This window comes from Schistosoma mansoni, chromosome 6, assembly GCF_000237925.1.
Source record: "Schistosoma mansoni strain Puerto Rico chromosome 6, complete genome".
Taxonomy (NCBI): Eukaryota; Metazoa; Platyhelminthes; class Trematoda; order Strigeidida; family Schistosomatidae; genus Schistosoma; species Schistosoma mansoni.
The window spans coordinates 9683884-9705715 of NC_031500.1; the positions used below are offsets into that span (position 1 = coordinate 9683884).

The 21832-nt window shown below is 33.1% G+C and overlaps 1 protein-coding gene across 1 annotated transcript in view; it reads left to right on the plus strand.

Annotated features, from left to right (window-relative positions):
* The window catches only part of Smp_172470 (putative netrin receptor unc5), a gene marked incomplete at both ends in the record, with an annotated part of 31160 nt that extends 9702 nt beyond the window's left edge, over positions 1–21458 (plus strand). Inside the window, 6 exons of the mRNA XM_018798204.1 lie at positions 12006–12109; positions 14443–14498; positions 14586–14695; positions 16355–16615; positions 17858–18370; positions 20950–21458. Coding sequence (XP_018653169.1) covers positions 12006–12109; positions 14443–14498; positions 14586–14695; positions 16355–16615; positions 17858–18370; positions 20950–21458 — 1553 coding nt within the window. The remainder of the gene's footprint in view (positions 1–12005; positions 12110–14442; positions 14499–14585; positions 14696–16354; positions 16616–17857; positions 18371–20949) is intronic.
* Positions 21459–21832: the final 374 nt, after the last annotated feature.

Here is a 21832-nt window from a genome sequence, read left to right on the forward strand (position 1 = left end):
ATTTTCTGCATGTTTTTTTCTTCGTATTTTGAAACAAGCAATCCCAACTGACCATTACACGAATTATAATTAAAAATTCACTTGTTGTTGTTTACCGTATATTCCCATTGTTATTTAGGACTGCAATTGCTCAGTCTCTTGTTGTCATATGTGCATCCTGTACGGACTGCCTCGATATTGCCTGAAGTCACAAGCTTTATAAGCAAAGATTAGAGTATTCTTAAATATTATGATAGGTCCTGGGTTTGAATCTCGTGAGGCGGGATCGTGGATGAGCACTGCCAAGGAGGAGTCCCACAATAGGACGAAACGGCTGTCCAGTGCTTCCAGGTTTTCCATGATGGTCTAGCTTCAATTGACTAATGATCTCAACTATATTATGTAATCATTAAATCTAATAACAATCTAATAGCATACACTTTTTATTCTTATTACATAGGTACGCTGATGTTAAACAAAAAAAGAATATTCTCAACTGCATGTTGATCATATGAAATCCAATCTCTTTTAATGTATGTCTACTTAGTTACTGTAAATAGATAGATAGATATATATGCAAATAAATAAACGTGATAATTGATAATAGGGAATCATTGATAAACAAATATTATTACTGTTTACTTAAATATATTTTTATGTACATAACAACACTATCCATCATTGCTTATAAAGCTTATGACTTCAGGCAATATCGGGGCAGTCCTCACAGGATGCACATATGACAACAAGAGACTGATCAATTGTAGTCCTAAATAACAATGAGATGATACAAGTAAACAACACCAAGTGAATTACAATTTAGATTAGCAGTAAAACAATCTTATTCACTAAAATTCATCCATAAAATGAACATTGAAATACAGTCACCTACATTTCTTTCTATGTTTATATAGTGTTATTCAATCTATGTATACTACTGAATTCCTGCTTCGATTTTGGCACCCGGGCAGTATCACAGCCCTCACATAAATCAGAAAAGATTTGTGTGGCGCATATGTATCTAGTGACCCTTATACCAATATTTATGAACATTGAAATACATTCACCTACATTTCTATAGTGTTATTCAATCTGTATATACCACTGAATTACTACTTTATTTTTATTTTTCTCTTTAGAAAAATATTTAGTGGCTTTTCCATTCTTTTTTTGATAAAAAAAAGTGCGACTATAAAAATTATCTGAAAATACCTTTTTTTAACCGTAAACTGATATCCATTTGATGATTTTGATCTTGGATACTTTCTAAAAGTACAAAAGTATGATCCTATTAAATGATCCAAATAAATAGTTCAAGTTATCATGGTGATTAGATAATAACGTTAGGTTATGCATGGTTGCCCCCCCCCTCAATGGGGCTACCATGCATAAAATCTTTGGAGGAAAAAGTGCAAGCCCTAAAAAACTTTAGGTTACAAAATTTAAACTTAATGTGGTTCATTTTTGGCATGATCAATTTTTTAATTTCAATCTCATACATGATGAAAGATGAAATTCATTCAGATTTCACGCAAAAATCCCAGAGTGGTCTTCTCTATTTTTTATTGGTTATTCAGTATACCATACTTATACTTGGAACTTAACAGGTTACCATGGGACTGCATCTCCTCACGATGCTCCACTGCCTTGTGGGTCAAACCTTTAGGTCAAAGACTCGTGGTGTGGTCCCCCTAAGAAAACTACCTGCTTCGGTTTAGACACCTGGGCAGTATCATAGCCCACACACAACTAAATGAAATGACAATTTTTTGTGTGGCGCATTTATATCTGGTGCCCCCTTGTACCAATATTTATGTGTTCAATTAAATAAATGGAAATACAACTCTTTGACGAACTTATTAATATATATTTTGTAGCCAATCATAAATTTTCTATAAAAGTATTAACACCTATGAAACGATCCAGAAGGAAACCTTTAGAATGAATATCTTTCTGAACTTAAATAAGTAAGGTAATATGACGAGATTTCCCTAATATTAAAATCGGAAATTTGGTTATAAGCTTTGAGATTAAATAAACTTTCTAAAAACCATTATAATTAATTATTACGAAATACTTTTGATTGATATAAACCCCTTTTTCATGGGCTGAAAAGTGGTTTTAATATCAAGTGAACAATTTAACAACAGCTTAACCTCGTGTCTGTGTACTATACTTTTACTCATATTCTAATTTTTTTGTGGAAAATCGAAGGTACCTTTGTCATTTATGATTGACTTACCGTATACCATACTTCTATCGTGTCATATAATTTGCATTTCATACAACCACTTCCTATTTCAATAAATCCACAGGTCATTTATTTGCATCACCCTCTAAGAACTGTCCAAATTCTAATTTGATACGTAGGAGGCATTGTGGTAACCACACATAAAAAACGATATTTCTTATATCTAGAGACCCCAATCAATATTTCGTGCCCAACTCGCCAGTCACAATTCAGATTATGATTTCTATCTTTTGTTTACCATTCCGTCTATAGTCAAACGCCCTAGGCTTGATCACTGATACGTTCTGACAGGCGCTATTAGCCTTGAGCTAACATGAGGAACACTGATGTTTTCCCGCTTACCTTGAAGTCCTCTTTTATCCCTAACTTTGAGTCCTAAGAGAAATCAGAAACCAAGCTTCTATTATTATTCTTTAACCATAGTCTCTACCTCAAACGCTCATTAGTTTATGTATACAAATTTTCAGACTGCACAGCACACCAAATAAAAAGATCACGCTTTAAATACAGTTAAGCCGTGAGAGAAAGTGAAGTATACAGCACTGAATTACTTAGTAATAATCAAATAATTCTAAGAAGTATATTAGCAACCAGTAGCTCCACTGGAAACTTACAATAAGGCGAATATAAGAATGTAACAATGCAGTTATCTATTAATCATACAATAGAAATATTAGTGATAAATATAAAACAAAAAATAACTCCGAAAGTTCTAACTTTTCTAATACTCATCCTGTTATAACAGTATTGAATACAGAGTAGTGTAATGTAAAGTGTTTCTCGTATATTTTGCTCCTTTTCTCTCGTGTTCAAGTCACTGAGTAGCTCTAGCTTGGGGGCTACGAGACTAGCTTAGGATCCGAGTATAGCGTTCAATAAGCAAGACTTATCAGTGCAAATGTATAATATTACTTACTTGAGAATAAGAATACTTCGTAAGTCATGTAGATACATTCTTTTTACAATCTTAGCTTCGTATGAGGGTGAAACAGATGTCTGTTGCTACTTGGCTTTTAATGGTTGTCTAATTAAGATCAGTTTGTGACATAAACCATGAAAAAAATGCTAACCCTAGAGGAATTTTTGACTGACTTACATATAGAAATACACAAATGCACTAAATTCTCAAATAACCAGTGTCAACATTCTATTTACTATTCATTGATTGAGTTTAGCCTATAATTGGAAAATAAAGAATATAACGTTGATGAACTATTGTCAATAAGTGGCTTAGAAACTAATTGACAGTTAGTTGACCTCTGACCTGAATAACATTACTATCATTTAAATCATTGTGCTTATAAAAGAAAACTTAGACTTACATGTTAGCAATTTAAAATTTAGGAAAGGCAATGTAAACTTTTGGACATGTTAGTATTATGATAGTGATAGATAATCAAGGGTTACATTAATCTTGATGAAAACAATCAAGAACACAATATACACAATGTCGATGGTGATGATAATAATAACAATAATAGCAAAGTGTCTCTCAGCATACTTGAGGATTCAGTCTGTAGTTATTCCTTCAAAATGTGCATATTGCGCAGTGACTAAACGATTCACTAATCAATATGACGATAGTAAGTATAATAATGTAATACATGGTTTTTACCTACTTTTCATCATGCCTAATCGCTAACTACCTCCATTGGTTGTATTACAATTTGTAAGAAAATATCGTGTTAATCTGTTTTGATTGTCATGGAACTTGAAACCGAACAAGTGAATTTATTCTTAACCGTTCAGATTAAAACTTGTAACTTTGGGATCCGATCAGTAGGACTTGAGGCAGATGTTGCCAATAGCACCGATCGTGCAACTAATTACAGTTAGAGATATGCTATTGGCTTCTTTTAAATCTGATACTAGATTTTTAGCCGTTCCTAAGCCCCCTAAGAATCTTCGATACTTGTGGAAAACAAAGGACGAAAAGTATGAAGGGAAACGTTAACTCAAAGGTTACTTTAGGTACAGAGAATAGATATTTATAGTTTTACGTGTGATTCTAACGTTCTAAAAGCTTCTGGAAACATGCTAAACTCAGTAACAAAGTAGTAAATTATTCAATCAAGACATGGCAAATGATCCATTATTTTACGGAAACTCTCTGGGACCTTTCTAAAAACCATTGACTGTTCAAAGTATTTTCTGCCTTTTCCCGGGTTGCTGAGAAGTTCCAACAGTTTTCGACTCAGTGGTCTAGAAGTAATGCGTTCTCTACGATATTTAAAGACCCTGGATCAGAGTCCTGAAACAATCGTTAGTATGTACTACTGAGGAGTTTGAAACCAGGACAAAACTACCGTCCAGTACTCCAGGGTCTCCAGAGATTATCTATCTGAAGTCAGTTCCTGATATCAGGTATTTTTGAAAGTTACACACAAGCATCAACAATATAAACTATTTTTCTACTCGATTCTTATTACTTGTACCCCTATAGTGGACACAAGTGGAGACAAACAAATGCATTTCAACACAAAATTACAGAACATCTTAGTAAAATCCGTGAACCATATAGTAAATACTACATTTGCAAAATGTAGTTAGTTAGGATTTATTGCTGTTATCACAACTCATATTACAAATCTTATGTAATAAATAGCTGATCATATTTCAGTTTAATTATAAGCACGATCTCCTTACGCAGATAGGTTGCTCATAGTTGATCTATTGAAAACGAAGCTAATTTGTAACCTGAACTTATATTAGCCGGAAACACATCGCCACTTAGTTGTTTCGTGTAAGTGATTGATCAATGAATACTGATCAATGGCATGTTTGTCTACTCCTCAGTGTTGATCGAACTCCATCGATTAGTTTGCAGTATGATCACCTTTCTGATTGACTTGACACCAAGTGCACAACATTTATATATTTGGTCACTGAAGGTAATTAGCAGGACTTAGGTTTCGTGTTAGTTTGCACTGGTTGATAAGGTGTACCTGTAATCTTGAGGAAACAGATTTTCCATGAGGGATTTGAATCCGCACAATCTAGTTTTACATTCTGAAACGTTTCAACTGAGCTACTCAGGCCGTGACTGACTAATCATTTCCATTTAAATAATGTTACTCTATGATGATAAAACATAAAATAAAATAACCATTGCATATTTATCTTTCTAGTAATATAACTGAAATATTCTTATTGAAATTCATTTTCAAGATCATTTTGGATCTATTCATTATAATATGTTAATAAAGTAAAAGGTATAAATGTAGAATTTTAAATATAACTGTTCTCCTAATATTGTGGTGTGTGCTATTGATATCAACAGATATAAGTAGCATGTATCATCAATCGAGGTTCATTTATCGACTTAGAATACGCAGATGACATAGTCCTGTTTGGTGAAGACGCTGATAAAATGCAGAGTCTTCCGTTAGAACTGAGTAACAATGCCAGGATATTTGGAATGCGTTTCTCCCCATCTAAATGTAAATTGTTACTCCAGGACTGGCCTGCGTCAACACCTGAACTAAGGATAGAGAGTGAAGTAGTCGAACGCGTCGACAACTTCACTCATCTTGGAAGTCTGATTAGCCCTAATGGGTTGCTGTCTGACGAAATCTCTGCACAGATCCAGAAAGCTCGTTTGGCTTTTGCCAAGTTACGTTACTTATGGAGAAGGCGACATACCCGCCTATCAATTAAGGGACTGGTATATTGCACAGAAGTCCGTTCTGTTCTACTTTACGGCTACGAAACGTCGCCATTAAGAGAAAAAGACACTCGTAAGTTACTAGTATTTGATCACAAATGTCTTAAAAATATTGTTCTCATCTGCTGGGATCACCGGGTAAGTAATGGTGAGGTTAGATACAGGGTATTAGGGAATGATGGTAAATCAGTTGATGAGGTGATGAATCTTTATCGACTGAGATGGTTGGGTCACGTGTTACGTATGCCTGAACACCGATTACCACAATGCTGACCAATATTGGGATAGTTGGAAGAGAGTTAGGGGCGGTCAAACCAAAACGTGGCATCAGTGCATGAAGTCACTATGGTTGGAGACTCTGGGTGACATGGCTCAGAATCAGTCACAATGGCATAGGTGTATACACTCTTTATCTTTCCTTAAACCTTGAGATTAAAATTGCTTCATATCTGTCTTCCTTCCTATACTATATCCTTATATACAACCTTTCGTTCATATATTACTACCACTAAATTAACTACTTCTACGAATCCGGTGTTCATCTTGTTGTGCTAACGAGGTATGGCAATATGCACCGATGCATATATGTGCCTGGTCCTACGTTGTAGCTGACTGACTGGCTAACTGACTGAAATATCTAGAGATAGAAGTTTAAATATATCAAAGAAAAGAGAATGAGAACAGAGAATGTTTGGTGTAGAAATGAAAGAACAATCAAGTCTGAGATAATTAATTAACATTTTGCAAATGAAGTATTTACCATATGGTTCACAGATTTTACTAAGGTGTTCAAGTACATTCGATTGTCATTACTTATGTTCTTGTTCACTATAAATATTATTAGCTATCAGAAACTTGTCTACTTTCTTATGATTATGATTGATACGTACATATATATGTATTAACTGATGGGTGGTCTTATAACATAATTATTACATTTGCTGAATAATTAAATTACATAACTAATCAAGACATGATGTAATGTAGGAACCAAATAAGATGAGTCTATATACATATACATCCCTATGATAAATACCCTTTTCAATCATCTCGTAAATAATTCAGCTGTTTACAGTTATCAAATGTAATTTATTATTAATGAAAAGAATTATGTTTCCCCATGTCAGCAAAATAATCTCAATATAGAAAATATTCTATTATTAAATATCTATACTTTCAATTATTATGTAATTACTAAATGACTGTTGATTGTTAAATACATTAGTTGTCTGGATTTCATTCTGTTTTCCTTTTTTTCTTTTCCCACTTTTTCTTTTTCTTCTTTTCTCTTTTTTCTTTTTTCATCTTTTTTCTTTTTTTCATTTCACCATAAATTTATAAGCTGATTAATCAGTAACAGGATTATCTAGGATAACAGTTAGATAGTTAGGACGAGTTATATGTATTTGATATTAAAATTTCTAATGATTGATAATCCATGATTAAGTAGTTGTTATTCAATTTTAGTGTAGATTTTAATATACGTTGACTCGAATATAGTCAATTCTTTTTCTTTTAAATGACTTGTATTGAGACTATAATTTGTAGACGAGCCAATCAGAAGCGTCTGAGGGATTTCAAGGTCACAGCGCCAATGTTAGTACCTAGTGCTCATGTACAGTCGGTTCACAGAGGATTTTAGAGAAAACGTGACAATTAAGCGGCTACAATAAATGTGACTACTAAGAAATGCCTTTATTTGTAATTGCGGTAATCATAAAGAACACACACCATCTCATCTACTTATGGTCTCTATCACCAATTACACAACAGTGTGTACTTAAAGCTGTGACGTTTATAAATGTTACTATTTTTAGCAAATATATATTTAACCCTCATATTACATATTATAATATAGTACTTATTTATTATCATAAGTATGGAGATTGATGAAGATTGTCGTATTTTCACAGTTGAATTCAAGAGTTAATCTAAACTAGATCACCATTGAAAACCTGTAAACAATAAATGACCGTTTGGTCCTAATATGAGACACCTCAACAGTGGGCATCCATAATGTTTAGGATAGAAAAAACCAAACAGATAGAAAGATACTTTGTTTAAAGAATAGAGCTTTATCTTTCATTTTCTTTGTATGATTCATTGATATGTTCATAGAAAATGATGAGACTTGTCATGTTTACAAAATTTCTGATGTTCTTTATTTGGATTCTTTAAACTTCAAAATAAAGAAAAACAAAAGAGAAAAAAAAGAAACCTGATTAAGATTTTAATACAAACAAAACTCCCCTTTAATGTTGTTCCTTTTAAAGATAAAAAACCAAAAAAATTGTCTTTCTTATTGACCTAAAAGAATTTTAAAACGTATCCTATAGATAAAACAGAATATTCTTTCAAGTAAATATCAACTCACTGAAGACATTGGTGAATGGATGATCAATTTCATGGATTGGCTGAAGTTAAACATTAACACCGTTGGATGCTGACTGGTTCAGTGGTCTATCGGTTAAGTGTTAGCGCGCAAAACTGATAGGTCCTAGGTTGGAATCTTGCGAGGCTGGATTGTAGATGCACACTGCCGAGGAGGAGTCCCACAATAGGACGAAAGGGTCATCCAGTGCTTTCAGGTTTTCCATAGTAGTCTGGCTTCAATGGACTCATAATTTCAACTATGTTAAATTAAAAAAGCTTGAACAGTGAATAAAGGTAAAATATTGAAATGTCCAAGAGTAAAGGGTATTTCTAATAATAATAATAATCGATTTTGATAAGTCTTGCTAATTGAACGCTATACTCGGTTCCGAAGCTAAGTTAAATATATGCAGCAATTTGAACATGAGAGAAAAGGTGCAAAATATACGGGGAACACTTTACTCCAAAAGGTTCATTTATGTACAGAAAATATAGGGTTTTTGTAGTATTTTAGAAGTCCTCGGGTTTTCCTGAAAATTTTGGAATACTACTAAACATAGTAGCAGTATAGTAATCAGTCAATTAGAAACCCTACATGTGACTTTTCACTTTCCTGATGTTTCTGGCAAAACTTCTAGTGAACACTGATTGGATAAAATGCTTCTTAGTGTTTCCTGAGCCTTTCTTGTCTTTTATGAGAAGTTTTCTTGATCGCTCCAACAGATTTATCAAATATTACAGGTTTAATACAATATAGAATTCTTAGCACACAATACTCTAACAAGTTCCTCTTACCTTCTGTGTATGTTTATACATAATCATGGGTGAGATAAGTTGGTCAAATTTTCATAGTTTCAATCACAAAGTGATGTTAGCTAAACCATTATAGAAAATTAGGAAGCGCTGGAGGGTTGATTTGTCCTACTATCAAACTTTGAGCTCAAGACTTTCGAACTCGCAAATGAATTCTGAACCTCTAGACCGCTGAGACGAAATATAATAATGTCAATGTCTAGCTTTAGTCATTTTGCGACATTGAACAATCATCTTCCACTGGTTGTGTTAGATAACTATCTAATACCCTACATTGTTAAATTCCACTAGTCATGACTTGTCACTAGAAGTCTACTGAATACCGGCTCAGTGGTCTATAGGTTAAACATTCATGCTAAGATTCAAATATTATATGTTCTATGTTTAGTGGTGAGATCATGAATGTTCACTGATGATAAGTTCCATGCCAGGACGAAACGGACGTCCAGTGTTTTTTTGGTTTCCAATAGTTTTTTAAGTTGAAATCAGACCATAATTTAATCAAGGAATATATAACAATCTCCACAAAACCCCATACTAATATTGCTTTTTTTCAACTTTCGAGAAATTAAAACAATTTGACAGATACAATCAGTATCCACTTTAATTAAATCATAATTTAAGAAACTCAAATAACGATTTCTTGAAATGTTATTATGTTTTAAAATTGATTTCCGTATATATCTACTACACATATTAATAGAATTCCTGTGAAATAATATCGAAGAATAAATTCATCCGGTATTATCAGAAGGGGTTTTCTGGAGATTTAGTATTTTACATAGTTGAAAGCATGAGTCAATTGAAGCTAGACCACCAAGGAAAACCTGGAAGCACTGGACGGTCGTTTCGTCCTATTGTGGGACTCATCAGGAGTGCACATCCACGATCTCGCCCCGCGAGATTCGAACCCAGGACCTACCAGTCTCGGTATTATTTACTTGAATCTTCCCATTGATGTACCTTCTTGTTTTTTTTCCTTCAATTTTCTCAAACTTCTGCCGCTAAGCACTCCACTTCCAATTGGTGATACATACTACTTATATCAGTCGACATCAGTAGAACACATCACAATTTATTAACGACAGATGGACTTCACATTGAATAACCTTCATTTTTCAGATCAAATTACATTGATGAACAAAAATATTTTTATGTATAAATTTCTATCAGTCAAAATTTAAACATCAACTAATAGACAAAAATCTAGAATCAGTTAATATACATAAAGATGACAATAGGCAAAATAATTCGTAATCATAAATTTCACAACTGGTAAACTATACATCGTTGTAAATTCATTTAGTATTGTTTGTTTGAATCTTCCCATCGATTTTGTTAGGACTGCAACTGGTCAGTCTCTAATTGGTATATGTGCATACTGTGCGCATTGCCTCAATATAGCCTTAATTCACAAGCATGGTAAGTAGAGATGGATAGTGGCCAGCAGTGGAATTCAGGATGTGCGTTTCGTCCTATTTGGGACTCGTCAGCTGGATGTATGTACATCTCAGAGTTGATGATCACTCTGAGACTGACCAGTTGCAGTCCTAAACATCAATGAAAAGATTTAAACAAACAATACTAAGGGAATTTAAACTTCATCCTATCACACAAGCAAGTGGCTATCAGGACTCAGTAGCTAAGTGGATAACGTGATGGCGTTTGAGGAAAACGGTACAGGGTTCGAGTCCCAGTCAAACATCAACTAATAGACACAAATCTAGAATCAGTTAGTATACATAAAGAGGATGATAGGCAAAATAATTCGTAATCATAAATTTCATAACTGGTAAACTATACATCGTTGCATTTACCTCATATTGATTAAGTGACATTGTTAACAATAATGAAGATTTCGAAGAATAGGTTCAGTAGACCAAAAATAAAATACTTTATATTCCATATTTTAAATAGAACAATTCAGTCACCATGTCAACGTCATATTAGGATCAAGGTTACAGTTGTTGCATGTTGTATGTATATATATACGTGTATGTGTGTGTGTGTTTATGTAACAAATGGAAATTAGTTGGAAACAAGCAGGACAGAAATGAAATAGTTAATAATAATAATAATAATGATAAATACTAATGTATACGAAATCTATACTTTTTAGTAAACTAGTTCAAATTACATTTTAGTCCCATAACAACAAAATGTCAACTAGATTCCATGTTACTACAGCTAATCATAATAATAATGGAGAAATTTGAAAATGATGAATATAATTATTATTAAATCATGTATTTAAATACAAATAATGTGATTCTTTTGTGCTACTCTGTTTTTGTTTTTGTTTGTTTGTTTATTCTTGTGCGCATATGACTGTAAAGGTTGTCATGGTGAAAAACAGAATACCTTTGGTAAGAAATGCTTACTTCATACTTCATTCAATGTTTTAACTTTAAAATTGATGATTAAAATCTAAGTTGTTTTAACTGGTAGTCAATTGTTGTGATTGCGTCACCAATTGTTATTTCTGGTCATCGTTAGTTATTATGTCAGAATCGGTTACTACATGTACTTATAAAATGAAGAATCACTGAGATTCACCCAACGCAAAGTAACTACATCAAGACTGGGTACAAATGAAGATTTATTAACTCCAAAACACGACGATGACGAACCTAGTAGACAATACGCCTATCTATATATTGATTATACACCTATTTTGATTTATAATTAGGATGAGATCACATATATGAAAAATACCCAGAGTTATAACAAATCACACGCTGAGTGTCATACTGAGTATAGTCCATTGAATTGACAACTGAGTAAAAGAACAATTCACATATATTTACGTCATTGTTTTACTGAATGAATGTATTCTCTTAATTGAAATTGATGACATTTAAATAAGTCAATAAATAAATTTACAAATATTCATTCAGTTTTATTTTCTATTCAACTTTATTTTAGATTTAAACAAACGTTTCATAAAACATCCAGAATCAACAAGAATACCACTTGGTTGGACTGTGGAATTCACATGTGAACCACCAGATGGTAGACCAATACCAAAGGTATTTTAAATCAATAATATGTCATGTAATTATTATATTTGGATTCCCATCTTAAATTATTCTTCATGTATAACCGTTAAGTTGAACACTTTTAGGTAAATTAACTGCTAAGAATTATGACAGAAATTTGATGATCATCTGCATTATAAGTTTATATTGATAAGACAATCTTTAAGAAGTAAATGATAACTAATACATAATGGAACTATGTATCTAAGATTTCATGTTACTAAGTGTAAACTATTGATTGTCTTCAACAAATAAAGTATTTTAGGCAGAGATAATGTTATGTCTTGTTATTAGGGTTTGTATTAAAGAAGCTCAAACGTTTTCGTTCCTAAATCCGTAACATCGTAGGCCGTACTAAACCTCAATAACAATACACAATATATAGATGGTGGCTAGCAGTAGAATCCAATACACATGTTTCATCCTATTCGAAACTCGTCAGTTGGATATACCAGCCATATATCAAAGTTAATGTTCACTCTAGGACCCAAACCTAGTACTGTTCATTTAAAAAGCCACCAGATTACCCGCTTAGTTACTGCGTCCAAACAGCCACTGACGGAATGTGTGTTCTGGATTGCACTGCTAAACACCATCCCACTCTGTTTATAATTTCACATTGTAACACAGAGAAAAATTAATTAGAAATGATGGAGATTTACAGTTTAGGTAGATGGTTTCCCATTGAACAAGTCAGTTAATATGGATAAAATGATAAATGATAACAATGAAATCTACTGAAACAACCAGTCACAAATAGGTCTACTAAGAAGAGCTAATTTAATATTTGTGAAATAACTAATCAGCACACATCTGTATGAAATGTTAGCTCTGATGATATTGTCCAGAATGATAATTAAGGCTCCACAAATAAATAATCTAGATCAAATTCACTTGGTATTGTTTACTTGAATCTTCCCATTGATATTTAGGACTGCAACTGGTCAGTCTCTTATTAGCATATGTGCATACTGTGCGCATTGCCTCAATATAGCCTTAATTCGCAAGCATTGTAAGCAAAGATGGACAGTGGCTAGCAATGGAATCCAGTTTGACGCGCATTTCGTCCTATTTGGGACTCGTCAGCCGGATTTACCTGCGTCTGAGTTGATTTTACACTGGAACTCGAACCCAGTACCTTTCGCTTCAAACGCCATCGCGCTATCCACCCAGCTACTGATTCCTGGTAGCTACTTGCTTGTGCAATGAGGTGAAGTTTGAATTCACTTGGTATTGTTTGTTTGAATCTTCCCATTGACGTTTAGGACTGCAATTTATCAGTCTCTCATTGGCATATGTGCATACTGTGCGTATTGCCTCGATATGGCCTTAATTCCACTACCCATCTTTGCTTATGATCTATATCGAAGCTTTAAAAAAACAATAAAATATTCCAATTACTTAATATATTGATCATTTCTTTTCTTGTGTTGATACAATCCCCGTTTTTAACTGTAGTTCGGTCAGGAAAATAAAACAAAAAACTATACTTTGTCAACATCAGTCCATTTCTTAGATATCTTTCTCTAGAAATGTTTCACTTAGTGCCCAGTAATTATTCATTTGAGCAATACAATTATATCTTTTAAATTTTCCCATAAATTGGTAGAAGTTTCCCGGACATTTGGTTACCAGTATGATCATTTCCCAAAAAGACTATGAATTTAGTTTGCATATCAGCGCGGTTGAGTTAAGACGCGAATTCCTTTCTTCATATAAAAAATATTCACCAGCTGACTAATGTCGCAAAAACGAACAAAGTGGGAACTAGTTCATCAATTTGTTCATGAAGTTGTTGACTTCAGCTCTCAGTATGGATCGGAAAGTGGAACTGGATTCACAGCGGCAAACATTGTTGGCCCGTGTCAAGTATATCCAAATTATTGTGATTTCAACGCAACAGGCGCCTTTATTAGAATATCTCAGAGGACATAGCAGGCGAGTAGAAAAGCCAAGAACGAACAAAATACCCGCGGCATACATGTTTTCACACCGAGTTATCAATACTTGGAACCTGCTGCCCGAAGCAGTGGTGTCCGCACCTTCAATTGACTAATTCAAGAGGAGGCTAGACACCCCCAGAAGCATATTAGAAAAGGAATAACACAGGCCGTAGGCCTTCTGTCCTTACTACACAAATCTAAATCTAATCATTATGAACTACTCAACGTTTGTAAGTAGTGTAATAATTTTCCACGAATTGACCATTTTTCAACCTTGATGTGACTACTCACAAAACGATTATTTTGTTCAAATGGTTACTATTTAATAACCTTCAAAGAAAGTTTATGTTAAACAAATTACCATTTCCTCTTCAAATCTAGGTCTATTGGATGAAGAATGGACGTAAACTTGAAGTGAATCATTCCCAAGATCCAATGTCAAAATCTTTAAAACAAACAAATAATATTTCTAATTATCAAATTATAAATCATGATTTAAATATAAATGATTCTGGATTAATTAGTCGTTTAATTATACGTCATACACATTTGAATGATGAAGGTGTTTATACATGTGTAGTTGAAAATCTAGCTGGACGACGTATTTCATCGAATGCTCAACTTACAATACATAGTTAGTTACATTATTTAATATTTTTTAAAAAAGATACAATGTTAACGATTTCATTAGCATTACAAATATACTAGTCTTACAGTGTAACTGTAGTGTGGTCTACTTATATCCAAATAAGTTGTATATGGCGATAATCAGGCATAGAATGTCTTTTGGCAGAAGACCGATAAGGAAAGAACTGAAATGGAGCTCAGTTGGTAGGAAAATGCATGAACAATGGAATTAGAGTAGGCGAACTGATATTTACAGAAGGAACAGTGAAGCTGAGATAATTGATTGTTATTTTGCAAACTAACTGTTTGCTGTATGGTTAACAGAATTTAGTGAGATAGTCTGTAATTTGTGTCTAAATAAATTCGATTGCCCCCAGCAGTGTTCTCATTCACTACAGTAACCACTTTTAGCCTTTACAGTGTATTAGCAAAATGCGTATCAAGAGAGATTTGTGAAGAACGTTCAACTTAAAGATAGTTTTCATTACGGAGTGACTTTAGATAGATGATTATTAAATACTCGAAGGAAATGGGCTGCATTTACCCTCTAGTATCAAACATTCTAGTCGTTTGTAGTTACTATCGTACCAGTGACCGAATCCGTGACTTTTATGTAAACCTACAACTCACAAACCACAAGGCTGACATCTAATGGTTTACATTTTCCACTTTCATCAGCCAATGGTTTCGCCTGTCACACTCTCAACATTATCAAACTTCACTGTTCCCGGCTTCTCGCTAGGGTTCTCTGAATTCTCTGTGTGAATTATTTGCTATTCACTACATTATTGGTACCATCGCAATGGTTGGTTTTACAATGATTATCTAATTCCAAAATGATATTTGAGAATCCTCCCTAGTGATTATTTAGGCAAAATTAAAATCTTTTAAAGCTCTTTATCAAATAAATAAGAGTGAACAACAAAAATTGGTCATTTAGGGAGACTATAATTTATGGACGGATCAATCAGATTTAAGATAGCAGATCTTAGATTTTGGTCAGAAACATATTCACTCATGTGGCTAAATAGCATTTTGGCATTATAGCTGATGCCAGTTGGTGATGAAAACCCCAAACTCTCATTCATAACCCTAACTTCTAACTCTAAATCCTGATCCTAATTCTTCACGCTGATTTATAGCCCTCATTTAAGTCTATTAGTAAGGTGAATTTTCTCAAGGTCACTTCAGCGTTGCTCAAAGGTAATCCATAAATTATAGTCTCACAGATGAATTCATATGTTCTTCCTTTTTTCGTCTAGTTTATGAAAAATGCATAAGAAAATCGAATCATTTATTGGTCTTTCAATCATATACACATAAGACCGAACTCTGTCACTAGTTTTGCAGAATAGATGAATTGTGGTTAACAGTGGATCCGCGAAGAGTATTTCGGCTTATTTGAGACTTGTCAGCTAGAAATATTTGCTATATCCTATCGTTGATAGTCACACCCGTACTGGACACCACAGTTGGCTACAATCCATCTATTTATAAAATTTATGACAGAATGGCTATATCATGGCAATCCGGTCAGGGAAATACATAGGCAAACAAAAACTGATCGAAAATTCACTAATGAATATCAACAAAAGGATAATTCAAATCCATACTAATAACGATATAAACCCTGTTATACTTTTTCGCATTTTTTGTCTTCTCCTAGCTGATGGGCATTGGTCAAGCTGGTCACCATGGTCAAATTGTCCAGATGATTGTGTAATATCACAGGCTAACTCGACAATGTTACAATTATCTAATCAGAGTAAAATTTCAGAATATAATAGTAAGTTGATTTGTTCTACACAATGTCGTCAATCGTTTGGTCAACGTACAAGATGGTGTAATGCTCCAGAACCACATGGAGGTGGGAGAAAATGTCATGGTGAAAATACTGAACATCTATCTTGTTACGATATTTGTCTAAGTAAGAATTTTTCTATGTGAAAACACATTCGCTAATGATTCTTACTTAATTTTATAAAACTTGAGTAGTTTTTTGGTTAGACCTTTTATTGATCGAAATATCATATTTTAGTTCTAAAGTAAAATGTGGTTTATTTTTAAGAGGTTTTTTCGGGAGGATTAGTTTAATTTGCATGTTTGATCTGTCACAGACCAACCTCAATCGGGGAACGATCAAAAACCAGGAAGCACTGAGTAGCTACTTCAGGCTAACTTGATGATCATTAGAAGTAACTCAAATGGTTAAGCGTTGACCTCAATGCCTGAACGCTTCAAGTTCAGTCATTGACGGTAACGTGGATGCATACTTACTATGTTATCTCAACATAGATCAATCTTTGGTGGATATGACTAACAATAGGTGATGTATTGAAGAGTGCAGCTAAATTTATCATGTACCAATGATCATTTCAAAATACTTACTGATATTATCTAGAATTGATGAGAGAAGTGTCATTAGCATGTGCCTTACATTAAGTCGCGAAACGTCAGAAATACAATTTTTCTGTGTCGTGTGCTACTGATGTTAACAGATATATATATATATATATATATATAAAGTATTTCCTCTCACGATGATCTCAATGAGAGATTACTGCTTATCGACTTTATTATGAATAGCTCCATTCAACAAAAAAATTATTAACCTGTTTAAACACAGTTAATTGTTAGGATTAAGATTTTAATCCCATATCCTTTCCCTAGTATGACGAACCATTTATTTATCTTTCATGTCTTCTAATTGAATAGAATAGTTTAAAATCCTATAGTCACTCAGTGTTATTGTAGTGAACACGAAAACGAGTGGGGACAACCAAATGTATTTAGGCAGAAAATTACAGAATATCTCAGTAAAATCTGACAGTTAATTTGCAAATTATCAATCAGTTGTCTCAATCTTGACTGTTCCTTCTGCAAACATCAGTTCATCGCCTCCAATTATAATTGTTCATACATTTTCACACCAACTACTCTTCGTTTCCGTTCTTTCATTATCGATATTCGACTGAAATATATTCAATACCCGACCATCGTAATATACTACTTATGTGGATATAGGTAACCCACATCATAGTATAGCCTAGTTTTACATGTTGATTGTCTGTTTTTTATAAGTAGAATAAACCATACTACTAACAAGTAGTAAAACGTTTCTTTTAAAAAATATACTTTATTAAAATCTTTTTTTTTGTTTTAAAACCAGATAATTTAACAAATTCTCAACAAATTTATCATTCTAATGAACATTTCAACAATAAAACAAAACAATTAACAACATTAGAGTTCAGTTTATTATTTAGTTTAGGATTAGCTATATTATTCTTTATCATTGCTGCTATCAATGTATTATATATTCTTATAAATAAATGGTGCCCAATCCTATTCAAATTATTATTACCCAATGAAACATCATTCCTATCCATGAATCTATTTCATTCATTTATTCATTGGTTCAAATGTAAACAAACAATGAATAGTTCTATGAAAGATTTAGATTCAATTGAACAATTTATGGAATATAAAGAAGAAATTAGTCATTTACCAAATTCAAATCATTTATTAAATACAAATATAGATCGTCAACAATCATTACATTATGATTGTGTTAGTTTAATATCATTGAATAAATATGATCATAAAAGTATCATATCAATGGATCAAATTTATAAAGATTATACAATTCATCCTTGTGTTGATTCTACTGCATATATGGAAAGTAAGTGTACTTCATATTGTGATATTCAACTATTGATAAATCCTTTTTTGAGGGTTTAAATTTTAAAGGATTTTATCGTTGAAATCCATGATTCATTTAAAGCTAGACCACCATGAAAAACGTGAAAGCACTGGACTGCCGTTTCGTCTTATTGTGGGACTTCTCCTAGGCAGTGCGCATCCACGATCCCGCCTCATGAGATTCGAACACAGGACCCAGGATTTATTTGTAAAAATGATATTATTATTAGTGACAAGATTAATAATGTATCTAAGGCACTTACATGCATCAATATAAGATTAAAGAAGAAATTCTTCTGGAATTTTCTGCTTCAGAATGGTTTTGAAAAACATATGAATAAGTTACAGCCAGCAGACGTATCAAATTCAATAATGGGTGCTAACATGACGAAACGAGAACTGAATATGTGAATTGGCACACACACAAATAAATGTCTGATGAGTGCACAAACGATAAAATTAAACTGTTATGGACTGTAGAATAACATTATTATGATAATAAAGGGGTTGAATGTCACGGATTCATATAGATACTCCGAAGTCTTTTTAATGTTTAAAAATGATTGATAATTTATAAGCTACTTAAAATTAGTAAGTAGCACAAATGATAGACAAAAAGAAACTAGGCAAGGAGGGATATGACATGAAAGTAGATTATGTAAATTATTGTAAATGGTTATCAACAAATTTTCTACTTATATCATAAGAAAATAATTTCGGTAAAATCATGATGGATACATCAAATAGTTCGATACTTCTTTATGATAACACTTCAAAGATAACTCTCTGATATCATGATATTTCCATTCTAATCTAACTAAAATAACGAATCATCTACAATAGTTGAACATAATCACTAACAGCTATTTTTGTATTAATGGACGTTAAGTTCTGCAGGTACTAATTTTTAAAGCCATTGGCTAACAGAATATTTTGGTGCTTTTTTGAAGTAAATTCGATTTAATGGCATGTTTCATCTTTTACGAACCATTTAGATTAGAAGACGCTCAAAAATCTATTTCATCATAAAGTAGAACTATTCTGTAATGAAAATTCTCTTCTGCGACCTATCATTTCATTTTCACCTCTTTCTTTTCCGATATGTTGTATTATGTTCCTCACTAATATTCAGTAGGTAAACATGGGATAGTGGTTAGCACTGAAATCCAGGGTACGCATTCTGTCCTATTTGGGACTCGTTAGCTGGATGTAACTGCATCTCAGATTTGATGTTCATAATGGGCCTTTAACCCAGTAGTATTCTATTCAAACGCCAACTCAGAGTGAACATCAACTCTAAGATCTAGCTAACGAGTCGCAAACGGGACGAAACGCGCGTCCTGGATTTCACTGCTAGCCACTATCCATCCTTGCTTATAGTGCTTGTCATTTAAGGCAATCCGCATACGATGTACAAGTGCTAATAAGTAATTGATCAATGGCAATCCTAAACATTAATGGGAAGATTCAAGTAAACAATACCATGTGCATTTAATATTCACTAGCTAATGTACTTTCAAATCATTTTGAGAGTATATCTTGCCGTATCTTTATCGTAATGTGCAATATTAATAAGTACTGACATGTATTTCTGACACTTAATTCATTCTACTACTACTATTGTATCCTAAAGTTTATCTCAGCTTTGTTTCTTGTTCAGTTTTCTGACTAGCGTTACTGGTTTTAACACACTACCAAGCCCTTACCCAATTAATCGTATGTTGTGTAAATTATCATTCTGTGGTGTCTAAAGGACGCAATTCTCTTGTTCGTCCTATCTTGAAGTATTGCTGACAGCCCAAGTATCTCTTGAGTTAACGTTTTTAAATTCCATTCTTCCACTGTTGTTATTCTAATAATAGTGCCAATTAGTTCTCTAGATAAATGACAATGTGTTCATTTTCACGCCAGGGGCTACTGCTCAACAATTAAATTATCTTTTATGTACCTGGTGATAAGAGTTAGATGAGACCAAGTCAGTACATACCTGATAACCCCCTTCTGATAATTATCATATGCTCACTAGTGACTGACTTCAAGAGATATTTCCTGGAGTTTCTAGTGAGAAGCAGTGACCAGTGGAGTTCAACCGGGTCTGTAGTGAGCTATCAACTAACTGAAGACAATGGTGGATGTGTCGCTCAATTTCGTGGATTGGTTGAAGTTAGACATTAACACCGTTGGATGCCTCCGGCTCAGTGGTCTATTGGTTAAGCGCTCGCTTGCGATACTGATAGGTCTGGGTTGAAATCTCGCTTGGCGAGATCGTGGATGCGCACTGCTAAGGAGTCCCACGATGGGACGAAACGGCCATCCAGTGCTTCCAGGTTTTCCATGATGGTCTAACTTCAATTGACTCATGATTTCAACTATAAAAAAATTATTGATATCTTCACAAAAACCCCTTCTAATAAATGGAATTAATCTGCAAAATATAACTACAAGTGTTCAAGTACTTCATGTTAAAGTTTCTTTCGTGTATACTTATTGTAAGTTTCATTATATAGTGAAATCACTGTATTTAAGCATTATATTTATAACTTACTCTTATTAATTTAGACTACAATCTTGAAAGAGCAAATTACCAATTTAATGATAATAATTACTGTGATAATTCATTGAATCAATTTCATATGAATGTACCAATTCAATCAAATTCTCAAATGAAATCGTACAATCCTAGCAATACAGAAAGAAATACACTTCATCTACCATTGTATTTAACACACAGTCATAGTACACAATTCATTAATAATTTACAAACACTAGAAGGATTCAATCATCCAATAACTGATAATCTATACAATTTAAATCGTTCATTCAACCATTTAAATGTGTTATTAAACTCTAGAGATGTATTTCCTAATTCAATCATGAATCAAAGATACTTTTCAATTCCAACAACTTCAATGCTAAATACAAAATTAACTACCATGGAAGATAATGTCAGTCCTTATTTTTCTGTAGTCATATCACCAAATCAAACTGATACCAGTCCTGGTTTAACTTTAGTGGATAGTCGAAGAAGAACTAGTCTTATTCAATCTATTGTCCCGATATCGTCCTAGTCAACTTGGGATTATTGATGACAATTCAATTTTATAGGATGTAAATTGTGGTTTTATTGGATAGATTAATGTATGTATATGTGTATATATAAAGCTGTGTTGGTACTGTAGATTGAATGAGAATTATGTGATATTATCATACACAAATCTATTTACGCACAAAAAGAATTTCATATCTATGTACCGACGTGATTTACATGCATTTTCATTTGACTTATTTTATCTACTGTCTTATTTTAAAGTAGTATGTTATTAACTTCGAAATTTTGTTGTAATGAAAAAGATTCGTTATCTGTTCTGTTCATTTTTTCTTTTGGATATCACTGCACTTTCCTCAAAAAAAGAGTATTATTCAGATTTCATTTCTTGATAAG